Genomic DNA, 24904 nt, shown 5'->3' with positions numbered 1-24904 from the left:
CATTTTCTAATGTAAATATTTCAAATCATAGAGAAAGAAAGTGGCACATTTTAATACGCGCAATTGATAGATAAGTTCTTTAAAATTAAACATTTGCCAAAAGAGCATGCTCTGTCTGCGTCTTTCCACTTCTGCAGCATCGACTGTAGAATTTTAACTGTTTACCAGTGACTTGGTGTATTCCAGTAAGAGGTGGAATGTTAATCATATATTTTGTAATCTCTCGACTGCATCTTTGGACGTAATCTGTCATTTTTATTCATGTTGTCCAAATAGGGTGACCATACCACAGCGCAATAGTATGAGCGTCCTAGTATATCACAGTGTATTGTCACTGTGTTTAGTATGCAGTAGTGCACACTATCTTTAATAACAGTCTTTGTATAACCTATGTTATATCATTATCCAGATCCCCTCTACCAAGTTATCCGTTTCAGTGACTATCATTGTGAGGGAATAAGGAGTTGATGGTGCATTTATTTCCACATTTTTGTGCTTTGATTAAAATTTAAAATGCATTTTCACAAGAATAAACTTACCTTTTCAGATGTTGGTTAAGTAGAAAAAGAAAATAAAAATTTAAGCAGTCAGTTACTGCAAAAGAAGATTTTTAATGAAGCACAGTTTTGTGGAGTTGAAATCATATCCCTGAATATTTTATGGACCTGATGTATCATGATCACAGGTTCAGTGATTTACTGCTTCACCAGTTAATGAAAGCTTATCTTATCTCCAGGGTTCATCATGGTGGGTGTGATTGTGGGCTCCAAGAAGACGGGTATTAATCCAGACAACGTGGCCACACCCATCGCGGCCAGTTTCGGTGACCTCATCACTCTGGCCATCCTGGCCTGGATCAGCCAGGGACTCTACAAGTGCCTCGGTAGGTGAAACAGCCTGTGTTTAAAACCAAAACCACCACAGCCAATGACTGTGATTTCCTCAGTTTGGCGTCATAAAGCTGCAAATGTGCAGTAAACAGTATTTATCATTTTGGGAAACAAACAAGTCTGAGTGGGGAATTCTAAAAGGCTTTTGCTGATGATTCTGACTGTATTGATGATTAGCAGTGATCATCACAGTCAAATAAATAAAGCTGGAACACAAAACATTATTAGAAACTATTATTGGTAATGTACACTACCTGGCTTCTTAATTTCATGTAATACATCTGCTATGTGAAAGGAAGTGTATCTTGAATTTGTAAGGTTTACATGTCATGAAATCATTTGAGTTAGTTGCGAAAACAAATGTCATTTGACTTAACAAAAATATTTGTGCTGTTGTTTATCGCAAGTGTTGTATTTGGGCTTTTCTTTTTTACATATCCTTGTCATTACACATTTTAGCAGTTTTTATTAATTATATTTTCCTCCACTGTTTTCAGCAAAATATTTCAGTGACCAGCATTGAATAAAAATGATGACTTAAAAATGCAAAAATGCAAAAAAAAGTGATCTGATTGATCCTGACTTTTGTGATGTGTTATAATGTTATTATATTAATTGAAAAATATGAAATGATGCAATCGAGGTGAATGTAAAGCTAGATGTATCTATTCATTTCGCTATCTGTGTTATTAAGTTCAGCTTTTATGTGAATTGCAACGCAAAGTGCATCAACATAAGAACATAGCAGCCTCTTTCACAGTGTGGAAACCTTTTTAGTTCTGGGGACAATCTGGAGCAACCAAGAACGATCATTACCCCCTTCTTGGATGCAGTCGCACAGGCTTTAGAGGGGGCTGAGGGGCGTCACCGCAGCATTACAGGATCATTGAGACACACACAACTAATATAACTCATAACTCATATGAGAACCGTAGTCTGTTGTCTTCGATATTAGATGTTGTTTCATGTATTAAATATGTGATCATGAACCACAGTCCTCATGACTCTCCGCGCGGCCCTTTTGTGGGTGTCTGCTTTACAAAAGTTGTCCTGTGATGAGGTGCTGTAATGCTTCCATAGGAATTCAAGAAAAGGCCCTGCAGTGGAACTGAAAAGGTTCCTAGAAGCGTTGGATTTGGTTCCTGGTACCTGCTGTGCGAATGCATACTTGAGCCTTTTAATCTGCGAAGTGGTTCATGGAACTGAAAAGGTTCCTGCAGTGTGAAAGAGAGTAATGAAACTATGTCTCTAGTTTTAATAAAACATCAGTTTTAGAAGTATTAACGTAATCTGCAATCCAGCCAAGCAAAAGTGTCTTCATTTAAACTACTTCTCGGAACGGTCACCAGAGGGCACCCACGCTTCAGTCTCCCTCTGGAATCCGATTTTAGCAGCAGAACAAACCATCTCTTTTCCTCTGGCCACACATTCCACATTCATGTCACACCCAGACATGTTGCTGCTCCACCTTCCTCTACTCTGTGAAGCACACAGATATGCCATCTCCTCTGAAAAGTCCCTTTATTCGGACTGGAGCCTCTTTTTGAAAGATAGATATTGCATTATAAAAAGAAACGACTAAAGCCGAGGGCTTAAACTTCCCTGAATCCCCCTGTCAGTTCATATTTTCAGAGTCGTGGGACAGTCTGTGTGGACAGTGACCCTGTTGTTTGAAGAGCTTTAGACAGTCAGCCTTTCTGTAAAATCGGAACAAATGCCTGATTCTCTTCCCACCACGCAGTGACCCAAACAGCGAACACTGTAATGTCTCTAATATGAGTAATAATGACTGGTGCATGAAGTGGGCTAAACCATGTCTTGTTTGTCTGTGAATGTCTGAATTCTTTCAGACATAAATGGTCAGACAAGACAAAACACAATAATGAGGACTTGAGTGAAAACTGTTTTGGTGCTGTGTAATTTCCTGTGTAATCCACATGAGAATGGTGTTTTATGATGTGGACAAATGAGCACAAGTATCTGGCTGCTGGGATAATTGTTCACAGACATTATATCGCTTTTTCTGTCATGTTGTTATACGTTTTTAGCATTTGGGATTCAAGCTACTAAGGTGCCTGCGAAATAAATGCTGCATTACGTTGCTATTGATCAGTTTTGTACATGTACATGTAGACAAATGTAAATTTCTCTGCTTCAGAAAATTCATACCGCAGGCCAAGTGCGCTGCAGTGATGTCTCTTAATATCATAGCTATACGTGGAAACACTGTAGGCTGAATTGTTAATATGATGCAGCAAAGAGATTCGAAATCTGGAAACAAATTAACCTTTGATGTCAGAGATTAGCATTATAACAGATAGAATGATTATATGGCTCCCAGCAGAAGACACTCGGATCTTAAACTTCAATCAAGTGGTTTAGCTGCAGTCACTTGGTTTTAATTTGCATTTCAAATCAAATGTATGGAGGAAATCATTTATGAATCACATCCACCCACTAATCTTTGTTGTTGACGTGGCAAACCATCTAAAAGCAACGTACGCAATTCATTGTTTTTTCAGTCTTTACTGGGGGTGAAGGATTCAGGGTTTCCGCTACATGTCAACCAGGGCTGTCAAACTGATCCACAAAAGGCTGCTCAGGGTGCGGAGTCTTGTTCCAACCCTACAAGCGGACATAGGGGAACCAATCGGGTGTCAGGTGAAACAAACAGCAGCAGACTGACATCGACTGTTTACAGCCTTCAGACACCTGATTGGTTGGAACAAAAGCCTGTTCCCACTGCAGCCCTTTGTGGACTCGTTCGACTGTTGGCGATCGTGGCGCATTGCCACAGCAGAAAATGAGTGAGTTCAGAAAAATGATCTCTTAATATCATGTGATCAAAAGTATTAAAACAAAGTAGAAACGTCAAAACAAGAAAGCACAACCCATAATGGAGGTGGACATGATAATGTTGTTTTTTTTACATGTTTTTAACAGAAACATTCAGAAAGAAACCTCGGAATGACAGATGTCAGTTGCAGATTCCAGCTAGACGTATGAAGAGACACACTGCTGCTGATTGGAGAATTGGCGAGAGATTTACTTGTCATGATTAAAAGCTAAAACTAAGTTTTGATTGAATCAATGATAATAAAAATGCTAGCTTTTAATCTTGTGAATTAAATCCCACTCCAATCTGCACCTGCTATGATGTGTCTTTTAGGATTTTTCCTTTAAAGACACTCCTGAAACCTTCATAATTATGACTATTTCCATGTCGTGTGTTGCGTTTTCTGCTTGTTTTGATGTTTCCAAGTCATTTTAACATCTATCGACAACAAGGTTTGTCAGAATCGTGAGGTATTCCATGGGTGCGAGTATGTTTATTTGTGCGTCTTCTCCATAAAACAGACAGGGAGTGAAGACTCAATTGTGCCTTTTTTCTAAATTATTTGCAGAACGGTGTCATATTCCAAAATGTGCACAGATGTAGAGTTCATATTTGTAACATCCAAAAAAGGATTATAATTCTGAAGGTTTTTATTTTGCCATAGCAATGTGCCACATTTGTTTTCATGTAGTGGAAACCTTGTCTTTTCTGGTCTTGTCTCTTTCTTTCCACTATGCCACAAGATGTTAGACAGTGTGTCAGTCCTCGTCTCAGACAGTTGCCCTGCTTCAACCCTTCTTGTGTCGATCTCCCTGCAGCCAGCACCAGGCCATACAAGCCTTCATTCATTCTCTATCATCAGCCGATGATGCTTGTTTATAGGGTACAACCTGTAGGGTGGATTGGTTTTTCTGTTTTTGTGGTCTTATCTAATTTGCCAGCATCCAAGTAAACCGTCCACCTCTGAACTATGACGGGACACGACTACCATTTCTGTTGTTCCTTTTGCTTGGCAGTCACTTAAAATGCCACCGATATCTACCTCTACTGGTTTATTATGAGGGATGAGAAAAATTAGTTTTCATCCCGTCTATACAAAAAAAATTAGCAGAATTTTGTTTCCACTTACTACCATTAAAAACATTGTGATTTTGACAAGGTTCTCATAAGTGGGCTAATGGCCGCCGCCACCTAGTGACGTCACTGGTGGCTCTGAACACCAGCGTGCGGTGCACTGAAGTGGTGGAAGTAGCGGCAATATCAACAAATAATGAGGGATTTGTCAACGGCTTTTGAGGCAGAAGAGAAGGTTAATGTAAACAGAGGATTTTCTTTTTATTTGTACCATGTCGTTGTGACAACTACTGCTGTTGTGAAAGGATGAAGTGTTTCAACGTGAATGGTCAGAGACGGAAAACAAGACTGAAAGGTTGTGTAAATGTAATGTTAAACTCTCTTAAGAAAAGTCAGTAGTACAAATAATGCGTTTCATTAAACAGAGGAGCTTACTCTGTCTTTTACCTCCAAGTATTGACACCTCCTCAACTTTGCTGCTGATTGCTTCTCTGTGCTGTTTTGGATAGAGTCGGTGTCATCGCTAGCCTCATGTTTACCTTCAAAAACCACAGGCATTTGCAGTCAGTTTCAAAACCCATTTTAGGTAAACCGTCTGAGTAAAATAATTCTGCAAAGCTGAAATGGTTTGCCCATCGCCCCTTCACGTATTGCTTCACCTACTTCTCATGACGCGCTTTGTCTTCATATTGCATATTTATGCATTGTTTGAGAGGTGTGTCGGTGACTGAGTACAAGTTACATCCTCCTTAATCTGTGGAAAGGAGTCATACAAAACCCTGTTAAATGACTGTTGAATGTTATTTAGAACTCAGAATATGCATGAACGTATCCTCTTCCATTTAAACATGAACAAAACCCTACAGAAGGCACTTGCACGCGCATTCTTCATGTTCAAAAATAACTTAGACCAAAATAGCATCACAACATTTGTCAGTGAAAGGCGGTACTTGGCAGCGACTGCCTAGCGTTTTAGAAAAATACATTCCAGTCTGAGTCTGAAAAATCAGTTGATCTCATATTGATTCATTAGCAGCAAGGACACTCAATGACGAGGCATCAGGTTCAGTAAACAATGGCCCTCGGCCAAGTTTAGCAGGGAGACGCCGCGCACAACATCACTCACTTCCCAAACATTTGCCCCATTAAACGGACTGGATATACGTTTTATTCACCTCATATTTGGGCAGCAAAGGTGTGTTGGTGGCCATTATAGCGCCACAGTGAGCCGCTTCTCTCCTCCAGCGATGAGAATTTTCAGATATGAATCTTGGACTGCTTCCTAATGACAGTTATTTAGTGTTTGGAGCAGAATGGTGCTGCAAACATCTGGCTGCAGCTCCGAGCAGGTGCCTTCGTCTAATTACTCTTTCAGAAAGAGTTGTATTGTGGAACTACAGAAATGTAGTTGTCATTGCCCAGTGTGGACTTTTTGGTTCTCCTCAGCAATGCAGTGAATCGATTATACTGACGTTCACTCTCAAAATGTTCTCTGAAGAAGGTCACTCGCCATCCTGTTGAAGAGGAGGAATTCCATTTCCACCTGAGACTTCCAGGTGATGATCCTCTTCTCTGCTGCTCCACACCGGGTTGAAAACCAATCCTGTGAGAGCTGCAGGTCGCTTACCGATGGATCCATCTAGCTATTAATCCTCGTGTCGCCAAATAGCACACCTTTCTCACAGCAACTGCAGCGTGTGAAAATTGACTATTAGGTTTGTGAGGAGGTAAAACAAGTCAACAATTCCCTCGTGCTGCCGCGATCCTGAACACAACACCGCTGGTGTGATTGGGGGATGATTGGGTTGTCCTCAGAAGAGAGACCCTGCCATCCACTGTGTATAAACGCAGTGTTTCATAGTGTCAAATGAGTTCAGACAGTGTGAATTAAATTCCACCTTTATTGTTGAATTACTGGCTTCATCTAGGTGCTGCCCTCAGTGAGTTATGAAGGTAATGTTGTCAGTGTTTCCCAAACCTTGCAGCACGTCCTCCTCTCTGGAACATGTTGACATTTCCCATTACAAAGTGGAATTGAGGTTTTCTGGAAGAGCTGAGTGGACTTATCCTTTCCCTGCAGATTCCTACCCGTACGTTTCATCGCTGGTTTGTGCCTTCTTCATGTGTCTGACCCCGCTGTGGATCGTCGTCTCGTCTAAGCACCCGGCCAGCCGCACCCTGCTCTACTCCGGATGGGAGCCAGTCATCACTGCCATGCTCATCAGCAGGTGAGTGTGTTAGTATCTGGGTGTGTGTGTCCACTCTTCAAAGAGGACAGAGCAGCAAATGTGTGTCTGTCTTTCACACTGTCTGGTTTGTTTAATGAGTCATACCCTGAAGCACTCTCTTGGAGCACCTGAGCACCCTTAGGTCCTCGGGAGCCTGGCAGCCTCAAACGTACAGCCAGCAGAAGCACTCACTCACTCCACTGTTAAAAAGTACTTCTCCAGGGTTTAATAAAGGAGCTGTCAAAATCAGGATCTGGCTGTGGGTACTCTAAACTGTGCTCCACTGAAACAAGATCATCCTTTTTCATCCGAAACACATTTGTGTCTGGTGTATTTTAAAAGATGAATTAGTTTTGCTTTCATTCATCTTCTTACCCATTTCCTAATTGCTGTTACAACTTGTCTGTAAATTTTCTTTTTTTCTATTTTTATTTCATTATTTTTCTTTACTAATTTATTTTCTCGTTTGTTTTGTGGCTGTTCTTTTTTGTGTTTAAATTCAAAACTGTCTTCTATCTTTATCTTTTGCTTTTATGTATAATTATTCTGTAATACTCATTCCATTTGGAGTTTATGATACATATCTTTCAAAGTCTTTCTTTTTAGATTTTAGAAGTCCAAGTTTCATTTGTTCGTCACATCTTACATCTTGACTTTGAATCTATCACCTTGAATTCACTTCCAGTTGAAGTTGTTCATTTTTTTAATGGTTCAGCAGCATTAATGGAATTAAGTGTCAAAGTAAAATATTAGTACACTAATATTTCATGTCGATCTCACATTTATATAATTTTCTATTAACATCCTGACAAATAATTTGGCAATAATCTTTTTAAATGTGTTTTTTCCATTTTTATATTGATTGGTTTTCTCTCATTCTTCTATTGTACATTGTCCGCTCACAACTTGTTTTCCTACTATTTTTTATTTATTTCTTTGTCTCGTATTGTATAGTGTTTTACTGAAATGTATTTCTTCATATTAATTTTAAGAGTTCACTTTTTCTCTCCTTAGCTCTCAATCACTACCATTATGTTTTATCGTATATAGATATTTAAACTTGATTATGTTGATTGAATTCTGTTGGTGTTCAAGCTTCCCAGCCACCTGTTTACCTGATGACAGAGCAAGCAAGAACCAATTTTACTGAGCTAATTGTGTCACTTTTGGCAGCATTGGAGGCCTCATCCTGGACAAAACAGTGTCCGACCCGAATTTGGCTGGAATCGTGGTGTACACTCCAGTAATCAATGGTGAGTTTTCTGTTGCTTCAAGGCGCCATTTGTCAGTGGATGGATGTTGCAGCACTATTAATTTGCACTCCATTAAACGTTTGAATAATTGTGTTTGTCATCAGGCTTTTCACATAATAGCCTCTTTTGTGTCGGCCCACTTTTTCTTTGTGGCAAAACAGCTTGAATCGCTTTTTCAATTGAAGCGAGCTTGCTGATGATACAAGATGGAATCATGAGCAGAAATATGTTATGCATAATATCCACATCACAGAACTGAGTTCTGGGCGGCATAAACAATTCTTTAGACTTGAAGGAGGGAGTAAGATGATGATAAGCTGCGTGAGAATGCCAATGCTTTATGGAGATGCGAGGTAGGTATATTTCCGAAAGGCCATGTCTAGGTCATTTCATCAGATATTAAAATGGTATCAGACCCCAGTGGAGCGCAGAACTCTAACCTGAAAGCTTGGTGTGGTGGGATTTTCAAATCCCGTCCTGAACCACAACTAATCTGTTGCTCTTGAGCGTGAATCTGCTTCACTCATGCATGTGAGTGAGTCTCTGTGGCGGGGACCTTGCGTTGTTTCTCTACCTGTGAGATGACACAAAACATGTTTGGCTTGGATCAGATAAATGTGAAAGACTGACCTAACCAACTGCGATTTGTGCCCATGTTAACATTCTATCTGAATGACTTTCCTCCGTCTCGGCTGGTTTGAGAGCATTTCCTCTTCTCCAGATCGATGAAAAAAAAGTATTTCGAAATAAGACTGTAATCTAATCCTCAGCCTGGGTGATTTGTTTGCGTCATGGTGTTTTTGTTGTAATTCAAATCTGTCACTGCCATTGTTTTCATGATTCTGAATGGATAGGCAGCTCCAGCTGTTGAATGGAGCCAGTCTTTGCTACTACAGTAATGTCTCGTACTTATAATGATGATATTGGTCAATGCATTAAGATTCAGCAGCGTCTGGGAAGCAATTTGAGATCGGTGTCATTGCTAATGACGTTGGGTTCAGCCAACACAACTTACAGTTCTGACGTGAGAAACCGGTCAGTGTCCTCACACCTGTCCATTGAAGTTTATGGAGTGGAAGTAAAATTAAAACAAATACACATCACAATGTGACTTTTGTACATGTGTTTTGTCCAAGAGTTTGAACTATTTTGACTGATGCATATGTGGAAATCTTTAAAGTGCCGGTGAGTGCCCTTTTGAGTGCGAATCTCCCATCCATCTTCAATCCATCTTCATTTGAATTCATGCTATTTCAACTGAAATAAGTTGACAGATTTTCTCCACTCACTTACATTCAGTGGACAGAGCTTTTGCAAACAATGGATGCAATGCTAAAGCAGCGCTCGCTATTATTGTGATGGAATTTTCAGTGGTCTCCTGGGCAAGTGAGGTGACTTACGTCTGCCATTTGTGACAACTTGTTTAAAGAAATTGTAGTCACAAGGTAATCGACTTTTTCTGTTGTTCTTTGACTGAAGCGCAGCGCAGTGTTGACTCACCAGCAGATGAAGCTTCACAGAGTCTATTTGTCTTGTGTCACCACACTCCCAGGGGTGAATGAATGAATGTGAAAACAGGAGAAACAAGAGCATTCAGTCAGCAGCTGCTTGATAAATGAAGGCCGCTGAATAAGACTCAAAATGCTGTGTGTTTAAAAAAAAAAAAAAAAAAAAAAAAAAAAAATGAGACCCGCTGAAGTGTCCTGCTGCTGTCTGACTCCCAACATGTTAAGGCACCGGTGTTTCATCTTCATCTCGACACCCAGTTCCTGCTGCTAATGGTCTCAGCTACAGTTGCCGGAGCTCTGACACCTTCACAACCAGAGCTGGGCTTTTAATTAAGAGGCACTAATGAGAGACATTTAACCAGATGGACGGCGATTCTGCCTCTAATTGGTTTTTAGACAAAACACATCATGCGCACAGGGAGGTTCTGACAGCTGGGAAATTCATGTGTCTGTCTGTGTCAAAATAGCTACTCAGTAAGCTATTCCTTTTGCCGGCATGGGCCAAAACAAAAGAATGTTTTGTCAGTTAATACCTCCAGCATTTTTATTTTGCATTGCCTCTGGGAATTTAATATGGAATATCGTTCTTTTTTAATGCAAAACATCTGATGAAATCAAGCAAAGAACTTGAACCGCATAATAAATGTAGAGATATAAGTAGACCGCAGTATGCTAGGTTCCTGATACGACGGAATTTGGAACGGAATCCAACTATTTAAGATGCGAGAGAAGCAATGAAACAGAGGTTTTGACATTCATTGAATTTTTAACCATGAGAAGTACCAACTTTCAGTCATTGTGATGTTTCTGTGAAAAATGCGCCGAAATCAGTCATTCACGTCCACATCCATGATGCGTTATCCATTTGTTTCACTGTCTCCACCAGATGTTTTAAAACAGTTTTTTCTGGGGGTGCGGCGGTTCTCATTTCAGCCGTGGTGGTGCGCCACGTTCATTTACATGTAGCAGAGACCCTGGCGTAATAACACCATCACCTGGTGGAGGTGGAAGTATTAGGCTTTTGGGGTGTTTCTGTCATGGTGGCGAGTGGATGGACCCAAGTGCAATTTGTGTTGGTTGACAGGTGACATGAACAACAAGATGAAATTATTCAATTTAATCGTAGATGGAGTAAACGATATAGACAGACAAGTGCTGGAAACTAAGGGCGCCGGAAGCCAAAACGCGGACCGGGATCAACACACATGGAATGGGGAGAATCTGGAAAAACAAGTGAGGCGGATTAGAATCAACGTCCTGCTGAAATTGGGAGAACAGAAAAGCAAACCCCGGTGGCGGCAAACTGAAAGCTCTTGGCGGTGGTGACTACACACACGCACACGAGGGTTAAACTTCACAGAATTATGTAACTAAAAAGTGAGACTGATAAAACTGCTCACATGCGGACTGAATAGATAGAAGGGAAACGAGAGTGGAACGACGAAGAGCGAGGGAAGAAAGTTACGGCTGAATAAGGATTCAAGTGTGCAAAGAATTTGGAGAGAACAGAGTTTGGAGCAAGAACATGGAAGTCTTGGGAGAGCTTTAACTGAGTGGAGACAAAACGCTACCATCTGGCACACGTAGCTGGCGTCGGGAAGAATATCTCCATGGAAGGAGAATTAGCGGAATGTGCGCCAGCTGCGTATCCCTGTGAAGGTAGAGGAGATACAGGAAACAGAAACGAGGGAGAATAACAAAGTAAAGGTTCGTGGAAGGAGCGCGGAGGAAATACAACAGATATAGAAACAGACGGTGCAAACATGACAGTTTCTCTGCTAAGAGGAGCAGGTCAGCCTTGTCACATTGAGGGTTAGATGGATGGGCCCTTATGCTGTAAGGGACAACCTCCTCTCAACCAGGAAACCTCAAATTGGTTGTGGATGGATTGTCCTGCACGACTCCAATTATACTGCGCAGGCGACAACGAAACAATACATTAAAGGTCCTGTAGTAGGCGAGGGAAAATGTGGATGAAGCAGCAGCATTTAGTTGCTGATTCAAAACCTGAAAGATATGGCGAGGATCTACAAAGAGGACTGGTCCAAAATTCCACCTCAGATGTGTACAAACGGGCAGGAAAGTTTCTCCACCGATTACCAAGTATTGTTTTGATAGAGGAGTATAGAACTCCCCAACTCACACCAAGCGTGGTTGCAGCACGGCGCTGTCATTGCTAGAATGAATGCAAGTCAACCAAGGCAAACCTGTGCCGCTGCCACTCATGGCGATATAAGGTGTTCTATTATTTGTAGCCTGCCGTTGGAATTCAGGTCAAGTTGGAGTTGAGTGAGTTGTTCATGCAGGAAAGCGGTCCATAACATTAAAGTGTGTCTGGCAAGGTTTCAAAGCAGAACAAAGCCGTATTTGTGGACTTTGAATTTTATTCTGTTACTGAAGCGTCACCAGGCGAGATGGGCCAGGCAGAACAGGCACCCATCCGTCAAATGAAAGAGGATCTCACTTGCTTTCTGACGTCAGTGGCACAGTCTATGTGACAGCAGGTATCCGCCATAGTCTGAACCCTCTAGGAAGGTCGCTGATTCCTGTGAACAGTCTTTAAAAAATGTAATTCGGGGTACAGCATTGAGTCTGATGAATGATGAAAAGCAAGTTGGCAGTGCACAGGGGACAAAGTGCAGCTCCTTATTATAACTGCGAGCAAAATCAGCAATATGTCACTGAGTGAAAGTGTAGTTCTTTTGTTGCAACATTAAACTAAACACTAAAATAAACATTAAAATGATACGCCTTACATTTCTCCTGTGGGCGGTCAGTAGTCCCCCTCCACAGCTCGCTAGGTTCCCTCAGAATCCATCAAAAATACGAAGCTAATGATGTTGCAACGATCACTTAAAGTCAGTGAGATTCTTGTGGCAGGTCCTCAGAACGATAGCTGCTAGGCGCCTTCAGTTAGAGCACCTAATGGCATTTGATGTGTCCCTTCTAATTGATGGGACGGCGACCTAATTTAATTGTCTTCAATCGATGTAATTGCATTTGTTTGTCATCACTGATCCAGTATGTCACATTAATAGCAAATACAATTACAAAGGAGTCACTTCAACATGAAGATGTCCTCATTGATGCAGCACCCTTGAGCTGGTGAGTGGACCCCAAAAGAGATGTGCCGCTAGCGGGGATTTAGCGCTAACTTCATTGGACTTGTCTGTCAGGGTCAGTGTGACGGATGGTACTTTCCTCTGTTCCTCCGTCTTATTTACAAGCATCTCATTTTGGTGTGTTGTGTGAAATGAATACATTCTTACACAATGAAATGAATGAAAAGAGCTTTCATTTCCTGTTTTCTTGTCTCTCATATTTCCTATTCATATAGCCATTCTCCTTCCTGTTGGTACCGTTGAGTTATAAAGAATGAGTTTTGTCCCATAACCAAGGAGATCTGACATATATTACAGCACTTTATTTTTGTTTTCGCTTCACATCACGCATCTTTAAATCCTGACTCGTCACTTTTGTGTATTTGCCTTGTTTTGCGCTGTCTGCCTTCCCATCTTTGTGCTGCACATCTCATCTCCTTGTGTCTTTCCATCACCACGCTTAATCTGGTGAATTTTTCATGTCACGTCAATTCCTTCTCTCTTAGGGGGCACGTACCCCCCAAATACTCAAATAGCCTGTAGCTTTACTGAAGCCCAGACATCCTCACCCTCCTTATCCTTCCCCGACTGTCAAACCCAGTGACCTGAATAAGCCAAATCACCCTCAAACCTCTGCTGCTGTACTGCCACGCCCCTGCTGAGTGTGTAGTAGTGTCCCCCATTCACCCCAGACAGCAGTCAACCCCCAAGAAAGGACAAGGTCAAATAAAGTGTTGCTATGTGCTATAACAGTCCGCCAGGTATTTTGTTCAGAGTTCTCCTAGATTTTGGACCACCCCACGGGAGTCCAAATCGCCCCTTTGACCAAAGTCAACTGTGATAAAAGCCTGCATGCCGTGGTGCAGACCCCTCTTTATCCAGAACTGGGACTTGAAAGTACCTAAATTAAATATGACTTGTGTTATCACATTGTGATTAATTTAATACCTTTTGCAAAAACCTTCCGCTGAAAGAACAAAGCCCATCCATTCTTCCATCCATTTATTCCATTTGTTTTACATCAGGTCACGGTGTGAAGAGAAAATCCCTGAAAATCCCCTCTCGTCTTATAATAATCAATATATTTATCAGTTGCTGGATTTAAAATAGACTCTAGACAAAGCATAATCCTGGTCTGTGTAATTTACATCCATCCATTGTATTTTCTGTTTTATCTAAGGTCACGTTTGGCGGCAACTGGCAAAGAAAACGGACACCCAGTATTCATTTATTGTAGCAGACCTGAATTTCCTATTGGTTTCGGCGCTCAAACTAGAATATTCTTTCTAGGTGAACTATAAACATCGCTTTCTTGGGCCGTGAACCAACACGCTTTTGTGGTGCAGCAAGTGCTGTGGTGCTTCATCTGAAACACTTTGAAATCTGGAATACAGATATGTGCTTGTTTCCAGTATTCAGATGCCCAGGACTACTTCTACTTCCAGCAGGTTGATGACTGTTTTTACAAAAACAAGTTGGCCAATAGCAGCAAGACTGTGATGCTCCAATAAAACAGGGCGATATGACTGTAGTTTCTGGGTCTTTTTTCGTACAGATGAAACTTATGCTCCATATATACTGATATCAAAAAAAAAAAAATGATTATGTGCTTGTCTACTGGTTTGTGCAAAGCTTTTATAGTATATTATAAGTTTTTTTTTCCCTTCATAGCATAGAATGAATGAAGTGCAGTGCATTACTGGGTCCAACACTTGCAACTTTAGATGGATGACTTTATCTACTCATTTGAGGCCTTTTTCATTTTTGGAAAAACAAACATGAAAATGCGTTTATGTGGGGATTGAAATGAAAGCTGAAACACGGCTCACCGGGGAATGAGCCATTCTGATGCAATGAGGTGAAAAAGCATTTGGCCGATTCTACATTTTCATGATTAGATACAATCAAGTCCTCTCATTCATGCACTCTCGGTGAATGTTGACATGGAAGACAGGAGGAAATTAAACAGCAAGAGAGTAATTGAGAGAACTCACGTCCTGGCGTCTTAGAAGTCTGCTGGAGAAATACAAGAAATCTGCTTCTTTTTTTTTTTAGAAAGCTGTGTGTCGCTGCACAGAAAGACACGAGGAAGGGCATGCCTCCTGGTCATCTTCATGTTGGAGATTTTCCAGGTTTGATCATCTAAAACAAGACTACGGGGATGAATCCCTTCTCAATTCCTGCTGGGGAACGTTTCATATACTTGCAGTTCAATATACCGTGGGCGATATTGAATCAGATGGGACAGAAATGGGTAGGGGAACCAAATTTAATGAATGAATGGTCTTGTTTTGTTCAGCGTAAGTTTCGGCACTGTAATATCTTAATAGCTTCACTGGCTCGTGGTCTGCTTTAGATTCATTTTGAAATCGAAGCCTCCGCGACTCAGCAAACTTCTCCTTCCCAACACACCCTCTGTAGCTAAGGTTCTCATCTGGTGCCCTTCTCTCAGTTCCACCTGCCCATCTGTCCACCATGGGACTACAATCTTTTAGCTTCTCTGTCCACCGACTCTGGATCACACTCGTACCCGGACATTTGTTACTCTAAATCCTGATCTGTAGAGCACACCAGAATATTAGCCGCACCCACTAAATTTGTTCATACATATGCTGCATCATCTAAACTTGTTTTGAAAATAGGGTCCAGCATCAAGACTGACTCATGAAACAAACCCAGCAATGTTCTGAACTTGAATCATGAACTTGTCACGTCATTTATTGACATTGGAGTCCTATTAAAGTTTAAGTTTTTTAAAGTTCCAACACCACTGCCGGTCTCAGCTGCTGCTTCTCGTCTCCAGTCCTCCAGGAGATCGGCTCTGTTGGTTGTGAGTTACGGACCCGCAGGAGCATATAGAGCATTTTAATAAGGTATATAAGACGCCTGTCATTTCATCGGTTTCATGTGACAAGGCTCAATATTTTGGCAGCAAGACGCTCTTTTGCCTGTCAAAATCCTTATATTGTTGTATGAGCTGCAGGGTTCAGACCACGAGAAGAAAAGCAGCGGTTTATAGTCCGGAAATTACGGTACCTCTAAAACTATCCAAGCTACCCACTAAAGCAACCCAGGATGGATAGACAAAACTGAAATTATGACCAAATTAGATTATTGGACTCACATAATTGTGGGAGAGCAGAAAACACACAAAAAAAATCTTTCATTCAAAACTGTCATGAATAGTCAATAAGTGGTGTTTATTCAAAGGCAAGCAACAAACTGAGCCTTGCAAAGTGAGCGTTTAAACCTAACCCCCTTCATGAGCCTCAGGGGTGGAAGACATCACAGGTGTGTCTGGTGGGCCTCACCTGATGTGCCCATAAAACCTCCCCCTTTTAAAAATGAAAAAATATACAGTGTAGTCATAGCTACAGATGCATTCATGTATGTTCTTCTGTTTGTTTGTTTTAAGGTTGGCACACAAAAAAATGCTGGTATTACCTGGATAGATAGATAAATGGAAAGAAAATCTTCAATTTAAATACACAAAATTCCATCCAGCCCATTACAACTTATTCCAAAACGTATTTCACTATTTCAAATGGTTTTAATGTATTTATAGCTATACATTTAAAGTGCGTACTGGTCATGTTGCAGCATTAAGGAATAAAATACAAGGTTGAAATTGAAGAATTAATCACATTCCAACACCTTATGAAGCACTATGAAGTGTTTTTGTGCGGATGTTTATGTGAACCATAGGTCTGTCAAATGCTACAATATGCGATGCGTGGAATGTTATGAGATATGGACTCCCAGTGTAAATTAAAGCCCTATTATGACTCTGATATTACTCTCCAGTAATGAATGTTCAGGGGACGACGTTGCTCCTGTAAAATGTCAACAGACGAACAAAGACCCTGGCTAGATGAACTGAAGTCGACACTCCCTGCAGGGGCTCATGCCTCTTATCCATCACACTCGCCGCACTAATTGCTCTTGATGGTGTCGGCGACTTTCATTTTTATGATCCGCTCTTATGCGGCTTCCACCTCACTTCTGCACCGCAGTCGTTTCATTTATGCCTTTTTTTATGGCGCGTAATAAACAAATCTATTTTCAAGCATCGCTCAGTTCCACCCCGAGCAATTTTAGATACACAAACGCACCTCGCCAAAACCTTTTGTTGTTTGTCAGAGTTTCTCTGTTTTCTCTGTCTGCTGCTGCTTGTTGGTGTCAGTGTTCTCCAGTTTCCTCCTGCGGAGCTTCGTCACCAGACTGTGGCAACACGGATGAAAGACGCAGGAATCCGCTCTGTGTTTTACTTGCTAAAGGGAAAAGCGTGATCAGTGCAGCATGTGAATGTAACACGGCCGGTGTTTTATCAGGGCAGATGGCGTCCCACATTCTCCTGACTGCTCATCTGCTCCATGCTAATTTAATTCTGACACCGAGGAAATTAAACTTCCAGACTACCAGAAGCTGAGCTTGATGTATGGTGTAACGTCAGAGTGGAATAACAAGAGTATGTCTCCATTCTTATGATGCGAAAGGCATTTTAGCAGCGTCCTATTCCTGTCACTTTTGCTGAGTCGAGCTTTTTCCACCTTTTTTTCCAGGTTTGAAATGTTACAATTCAGGGAGCGCTGGGGTAGCGAGAAGGTTGCAGGTTTGATTCCAGCTTTAAAACCTCTCTCTGTGGAGTTTGTACACTCTCCTTGTGCGTGCGTGGGTTTGACTCCCTGTGGGAACAGCTTGTCTGTGTTATCTGGGTCCCTTTTGAACATGTTTTTTTGTGTTGCTGGTCCAGACTCGGCTTTGTATATTCTGTTTGTCTGCCTGACACTGAAGGGGACTTGCATTGTTTGAGCTTTCTGACAGAAACTCTAGTGATGTGTTGATTTTGATGTGCAACTTGATTCTTATTTTAATCTTCAACTGTTCATGCAATAGTTATTGATGGAAGATCAGGAATTATATATTTGAGAATTTCATTAAATTAAGAGGCAGATACAGAGTTCTACTTACAATTGTATTGTATATATATATATATATAGGATTCGATGGTGGGATTCGATTACTTAATTTCAATTAATCGCAGTTTAATGGTATAAAAACATTTGCCACAAGAAGCCACATTTTTCAATTTGAATGAATTTGGTATATTACTGAATCAAATGATGGACCCATACATGCATTTAAACAACAAAATATTGTTTATTTTGCCTCAGTTTGACACAATAAATCACGATGATGGCTATATTCAAGTTTTTATATCACCTGATTTAAACTAAAGCTCTTTTAATGTCTTGAAAATATTTGTATAAGAATTTCAATGTTATAAGACTTTCAAGTACATTCAGAGTAGTGGAAACCCTGGCCATTGTGTAGTGAAAAACCTCCCTGAACAAAAGCAAACAGATGCTTTTAAAAACCGGCGCCCACTGTGGCCGTTTTGTGGATCAGACCCCACACAACAAAACTGAAGAAAAAGCCTTTTTTACCAAGTATTCGTTCCAATAATGACAATTTACTACTTGTTGGTTTTGACTGGTCTTGAATAGAAATGCAGAGTCCGCTTAGTCTGAGACCAAGACAAGACTGTGTTGAAATGCATTCCAGACAAAGACCAGAACAAGGCACTAAAAAAATGGTCTTCAGACTGGTCTTGAGACCGAGGCCATTCAAGGCCGAGTACTACAGCACTAGTCTGGGTGACTTGGGTTCACAGTTATTGTTTTAAATGTATTGTTTATCAAGATACCCTCCATAATGATGCTGCTGGACTCTGAGACTCTGAGTCAGTGTTGGTTTTGTTGGATTGCGTGGTCCAAATGTGTCTGCAAATGTGGTTGTCTGACTTGGATCATATCAGCGATCGACACATGCAGAGATTCCCGCAGAGCTGCCTCTCAGGCAAAAACTGCTCCCTGCCTTGACTATGTTCTCCTTATTATATCATCACAAGGCAACAATGTTAACAGATGTTGATCTTACTGGGAGTATTCACGCAACATCTCCGCCACATCTTTCACCAGCCACTGTAAAGCTCCAACCACCTCGGAGCACTGTCTCACAAAGCCACAGTTCAACCCCAAAATAAAACTGACAGATCACAGTCTGTGAGGTCACAAACACGACAATGTTGCCCATCTCTACACTGATATGTAAACACAAACATATATGAGGCTTTATTTCCATAGTGCTTTTTAAAATGATGTGTATTGGTGGTGGACTCCCATAATGCAAAACCGAAGGGATTTCAGGAGAGAATGTGTTCCGCTAAAAAAAATCATGATGATTTTTTTTATGGCTATCAGCCAAATTTATCGGGACAATTGTTTTATCCCATGCTGCCCAGTATAATACAATGGCCCCACTAATATGTCTGTCATCCAGGTATTGGAGGAAATCTGGTTGCCATCCAGTCCAGTCGGATCTCCACTCACCTCCATTTCCACTGTGCTCCTGGAGAAGTCCCAGACGAGGCCAAAGGCTGCTACTATCCCTGCCGCACTTTCTTCGGCACAGGTCAGCACAACATCCTCCTTTATGACTGCAGGAGCAGTGTGTGAATAAACTTTGATGCACTGGAGCTTCTTGAACGTGAGACACTGTGGTTGAATAAGCCACAACAATGATAACATATTCATAGACAGGAATATTCAGACAATAATAACATGAAGGTTCTCAATTGTAACTTTTCTTTTTTTCTTTTTTTAGGTGCTAATCATCGCTCGGCCCAGGTTCTCCTGCTTCTGGTCGTTCCCGGGCACCTGATATTCCTCTACACCATCCACCTGATGAAGAGCGGACACACCACGCTGACTCCCATCTTCATGTCCGTTTACCTGGCTGCTGCTCTGCTGCAGGTGTGTCTTCACCTTTCCTCCCCCAACACAGAACCTCTGACCCTCCTGAGAGTCTTCGAGCGTTGCTCACTCTGTGGGCTCGGGAAACGGAGTGGTCTCATTATCTGTGAAGCACGGACCGGTGGGTCGATCCGTTCAGTCGGCAAGTGTCCTTCAACACAACACAAATTCACTAGTGGCTGCTGACGGGCTACTTTCTGTCACCACTCCAGATAATGTGTAGTTACCTTGGTAACAGTAAATGTCAGAATAATAACCAGAATTATTAAGTGGCAAAGAAAAAAAAAAAATTTCACAGTATGTTTATTTTTATATTTTGCACCGACTTCATTTACAGTCAGTGTTGTCACTCATTTACATGTCCTTCATTTCATTCTTCTTTGCTTCCTCAATCCATCAATGATCCCCTGAATGAAGCTCTTCCTGGGTACTGTGAATTATAATGCTGAATATTTGCAGTCGCGTTTGAGATGCTTATTAGCAAATGAGCAACGTGATGATCGGGTATGTTTCTCAGCGCTGGCTACTGACTTCTGCTCTCAGTGTCGTGTGTGTGTGTGTGTGTGTGTGTGTGCGTGTGCGTGTGCGTGTGCGTGTGCGTGTGCGTGTCCTCACCTGCAGCGACACAACACGCACCTTGTGCCTCCAACAAGGCAAATAAACATTTCTGTCACTCTCATTATCCGGTCCGACCGTCTCATCCAACCAATATTTGACTGTTTCAGGATGTGGAGTCGAGGCTCGTGATTCTCCATGGCTGACATTTCATTTAATGTGCCAGTTAGCCATGTGTGCGGTTATGAAAATAGTGGGAAATAAATCAGGAAGCTTATTAAACGGCGACAGACGGCTCTAATCGACAGTCTGGTGAACTGATGTCGTTTTGTCCCGTGAATCATTTCACAGCCACGACTTTTATCTGCCGCTGTAAACAGAGACGCTCGCAATTGGTTGTGAACTTTTAATCATCCATCAGAGAGAACAACGTTATAAATCTGCCTTAAAATGAAGACGGTGGTTTGATTAAAAAGGGCTTGCTGTGAATTTTAATCCGTTTTAATGCGGGTGAAATATTGGCACCTTAAAGTAGCACTTCGTAGTTGGTTTTGGTATTTGGCGCCTCAGCTGGCAAAAGTGTGTCAATGCTAAATGCCTCCAGTCCCACCCCACATTCCACAAGTGCATTTATTGACAATAAAGTACCACTGACAGCCTGCAGTGAAAGTTGTCTTCACCTTGACCTGGACCTGAAGGTTTCAGAACACATTTCACAAAATGCTTGACAGACAGAAGACAACTTAAATAACAACATTAGAGCTGTGTATTGGCAGCGATAAGGTGTGACAATACGATTTATCGTGATCTTGTGTGACAAGTAGTATGTCAAGTATGACAATATATTTTATAATATTTGTGCACAATAGCCATTATTTCAATGGAAAAAACACAAATATTCATTCCAAAGTTCCCTGTGTAGCATCCACACTCGGTCTGTATTAGGTGTTAGCTGTGATGCTACATTACGGTAGCACTGAGCTCATGGGTTTCATTGTGTTCCATGAGTATTTAATTTGAGTGTTGGCACATCTGATAAACAGCACAGCTCATGTCTTTCTTGTCCTTTGAATACCATGGTTAACTTTGACGTTCTGTGCCTGGACACTCACGAGGTCTCTTTGTCTGCTGTAGTGGACAATGACTACTTTTATGGTTTTATATGTGTGTATGTATAATATATACATATTATTATTATTATTATTATTATTAGTAGTAGTAGTAGTAGTAGTAGTAGTAGTAGTAGTAGTAGTAGTAGTAGTGGTGGTGGTGGTGGTGGTGGTGGTGGTGGTGGTGGTGGTGGTAGTGGTGGAATAACTTTATGTAATTGTGTCATGATATTTTGTTTGTAGCATTTATGTATTTGTCTAGTGTTTTTGTTTTTACAGCATTACATGTTTGTTAATCTTTCATGTGTAGCGTTCGTCTTTTATATCTTCAATAATTCCCCCACTGTGGGACTAATAAAGGTTATCTAATCTAATGTAACATGTATTTAAGAATCAAGCATCCTCACACAGCAGACCCAGGTCCCTCTAAATACAGAGTGAGGAGGTCAGCCATCTTTTATTTCACTTCTATTCATGGCCACACAAAAGGGTGGGCACTTTCATTTCCTGTTCCAAAATATATGAAGGGATAAACAACAGGAAGCAAAGCTACTTACCGCTTGTTCTTTTCATATGGTTGTTGGTTTTCTTTTACTTAACATCAGCTGTTGTGCAGCTAATATCTGTGGCTGACTCATGAGAGATGAGAAATGGAGTGCGTCCACGTCCCTGCCAACCTGACAGCGCCACTTTGCATGCAAATGCTCTGCCGAGTTAATATTCCGGACAGAAAGTTGCTCGCCGTGAATGATGTAGTGCTTTTCAGGGACCAGGTGAAGTTGCAACAACTAAGGGAGCGTTCAGCCTGTCGCTGTGATTTAAAGGCAAAACACAGACGCGCTGGCTTGTGAAATCCTCAGTCAGAGTCTGTGCGCTTGTGTCGTTCGTGTGTCACAATGACTCTTCTGCTTCACTTACGCTGATGGTGATGATGTGCCATTGTTTTTCTTGTTGAAATGCTTTTTAGTCTTTTAATGGCTGATTTGGTTTGGCTTTGGTGCACATGACTTTCATCTGACTTCCTTTTCATGGTGCGTTGAAATTCTTCTTATGGTCATTTTTCTATATCAGATTGGTTCTTTGACTAATAACAAGTAATATTGCTCTTAAGATTCTACAAACCTGAGCATTTTTCCTTCAGTAAATATTAGAAGAGTTTGCTTGTCGACGTTATTTATTGTCTCAATTCAATATCACGGGTGTGTTTTATACCTTAGGGGCCAAAAAGAGTGTCACGTTGTTCAGGGAGAATAAATACGGGGAAATGTTACTCCCTAAATTACACAATATGGTTTTATATATTTTAAAATATATATATATTCTGTTACATGGAATATTGCCACCTGGCAGTTTTTCAAGTCTTTTTTTTCTTGTTTTAATTCATGAGTTTAAACTTCAGTGACGCCAGTCCTCAGGGATTGGAGGTAAGGCAGACTGCGTTTTCCCAGACTGTCACTGATCCAACTGAATCATGTGTCAGGAAGCATTAGCAGTTAATAAATAATGACCTCATCGTCACAGATCTCTCTCCTTCTCGGTGAGATTCTGCTGCTCATCATACGCACAAAGCCTTCAACACTCCTGGATCCTCTTTTTTTTTTGGGTTTGTTTTCATGTGGTGGGCTCTTCCGGCCTGGGACGGCTCATTTTCACTGTAAATTATAGACTCGTCCTTATCTTTTAATAGACTTCTCCTTCTCTCTCCGCGCTGATCTGCTCATGCATGCAAACGTATGAATCACGGAGTCGCGGCTCGGCTTCATTACTCCTCCTCATCTCTGCTCCTGCCACAATAAAGCGATATCGCACCTGTGAGAATGCACTCCACCAAAAGGATGTTTATTCTCGGCCCTTCTGCCGACTTGAAACAGAATACGACGTTATGAAATTTAAGCACCAACTAAACTGCCTTGAGGTGTCCCAAACTCTTCAATGGGACTGTTCCAGGCCACGAGCAGTTTGAAGAGTACTGCAGTAGTTGGAGTAGAGGCAGTGACAGGAGGCAGGAGTAGTAGTTGCAGTTGTTATTGTACTAGTTTCTATCATTGGGAGTTATTTTAGTGAGTCATATTAGCATTAGCAGCAGTAGTGGTCAAAGTTGGTTGGTTCTAGAAGTGGCTGCAGCAGCTGTAGTAGCAGAGGTCTGGACTCCAGTATTGAACATCCACTAAATGTTCAAGTTCACCTGGACTGAAGCGTCTTCCCCACCTGTCCTGCAGGTGTTGCTGTTGTTGTGCATCGCAGACTGGATGGTCCACTCCATGTGGCGCAGTGGAAAAGACCCGGACAGTTTCTCCATCCCCTACCTGACCGCGCTGGGGGATCTGCTGGGCACCGCCCTGCTGGCCCTCAGCTTCCACTTCCTGTGGGTGATCGGCGATCAGGACAGTGACGTGGGAGACTGACGTGACACGTCCGCTTCTCTGCGGATGTGGCCGGACTCTGTAGCACTTTTCCGTGCTGTTCCAAGCGCATGACGGTTTTGGATGGACTTGTTTTTTGTTTTTTTTTCTACTCTGCACAGACTCTGATCCCACGAAGACTCTTCTCATTTGAGATTTAATCTGCGTCATTTGCACCAAAGGCCCTTTTATTTATTCCCCTGGAGCAGGATGACACCAGCAGACACGTCGTCTCCTCTGTAGCATCGTCTCTACCAGCAACGAAAGGGAACAAGAGCATGACTTCTTTTGGTGGGATTATCACTTTGTTTATGTTGTTATTAAACTTGGAAACACATGTGTGAAGTTATTTCTGGGTTCTCATCCAGAGGTGTGTTGAGGTTTTGGATTCTTCAAGTCTTTTCTCTGTACCGATAGGTGAGGTCTGGTGAGACAAATGACTGACTGGGAATGGTAACGCAGAAGAAAAATAATTGTAACAGCCTTCAAGTTCTATTTATGTATAACATTTGTCTTTGATAGTGACATTGTATAAACTTTTTATCCTACAAATAAGAATTATTTTAAATGGTCTGAAGATTACAAATTGTATAAACAAATTTTTAGAAATCCTTTTTTTTTTAAGTTTAAATACTTTGAGTTGGTACCAAATATATTCTCAACATACAAAGATGATGTTAAGAATTATATATTAAGAGCAGAACTGAAGTGTTTATACTTTAAATCTAGATACAAACAGCCCATTGTACACCATTGGTGTTGAAATCGTAGTCAAAATATTAAGTATTATGAGGAAACTTAAAATGCCAGTAGAAAAACAAAATCAATTTGGATTTTGAAAAAGAACTGTTTCTTTTCTCTTTTAATTTTTTCTGAGGCATTTCTTTCAAAACTCATTTATTTGTTTTTGAGTTATTGAATACGGAGGGATATTACTCTGTATTATTATCTAATTTATTTTTTGTTCTAAAATCAGCACTTCCTTTCTTTTCAAATACTTACAAAATTTAGTAAAAATGAAACCTAAAAAGTGGAAGCAATGGGGTCTGGAACGCCAAAAAAAATAGAGTCAGTGGTTTCCAGCACAGTGCACACAATGCTGAAGAATAACAAATCCGGTGCTGATGAAACGT

General features: G+C 41.2%; 1 protein-coding gene across 1 annotated transcript in view; it reads left to right on the top strand.

Annotated features, from left to right (window-relative positions):
• The window catches only part of slc41a2b (solute carrier family 41 member 2b), a 32724-nt gene extending 8238 nt beyond the window's left edge, over positions 1 to 24486 (top strand). Inside the window, exons 6-11 of the mRNA XM_053862185.1 lie at positions 737 to 883; positions 6881 to 7028; positions 8202 to 8281; positions 19233 to 19364; positions 19557 to 19705; positions 23589 to 24486. Of these exons, the coding sequence (XP_053718160.1) occupies positions 737 to 883; positions 6881 to 7028; positions 8202 to 8281; positions 19233 to 19364; positions 19557 to 19705; positions 23589 to 23774 (842 nt within the window). The 3' untranslated portion in view covers positions 23775 to 24486. The remainder of the gene's footprint in view (positions 1 to 736; positions 884 to 6880; positions 7029 to 8201; positions 8282 to 19232; positions 19365 to 19556; positions 19706 to 23588) is intronic.
• Positions 24487 to 24904: the final 418 nt, after the last annotated feature.

Source organism: Synchiropus splendidus, chromosome 4 (assembly GCF_027744825.2).
Source record: "Synchiropus splendidus isolate RoL2022-P1 chromosome 4, RoL_Sspl_1.0, whole genome shotgun sequence".
Taxonomy (NCBI): Eukaryota; Metazoa; Chordata; class Actinopteri; order Syngnathiformes; family Callionymidae; genus Synchiropus; species Synchiropus splendidus.
This window is presented reverse-complemented; position numbering and strand designations above follow the sequence as displayed.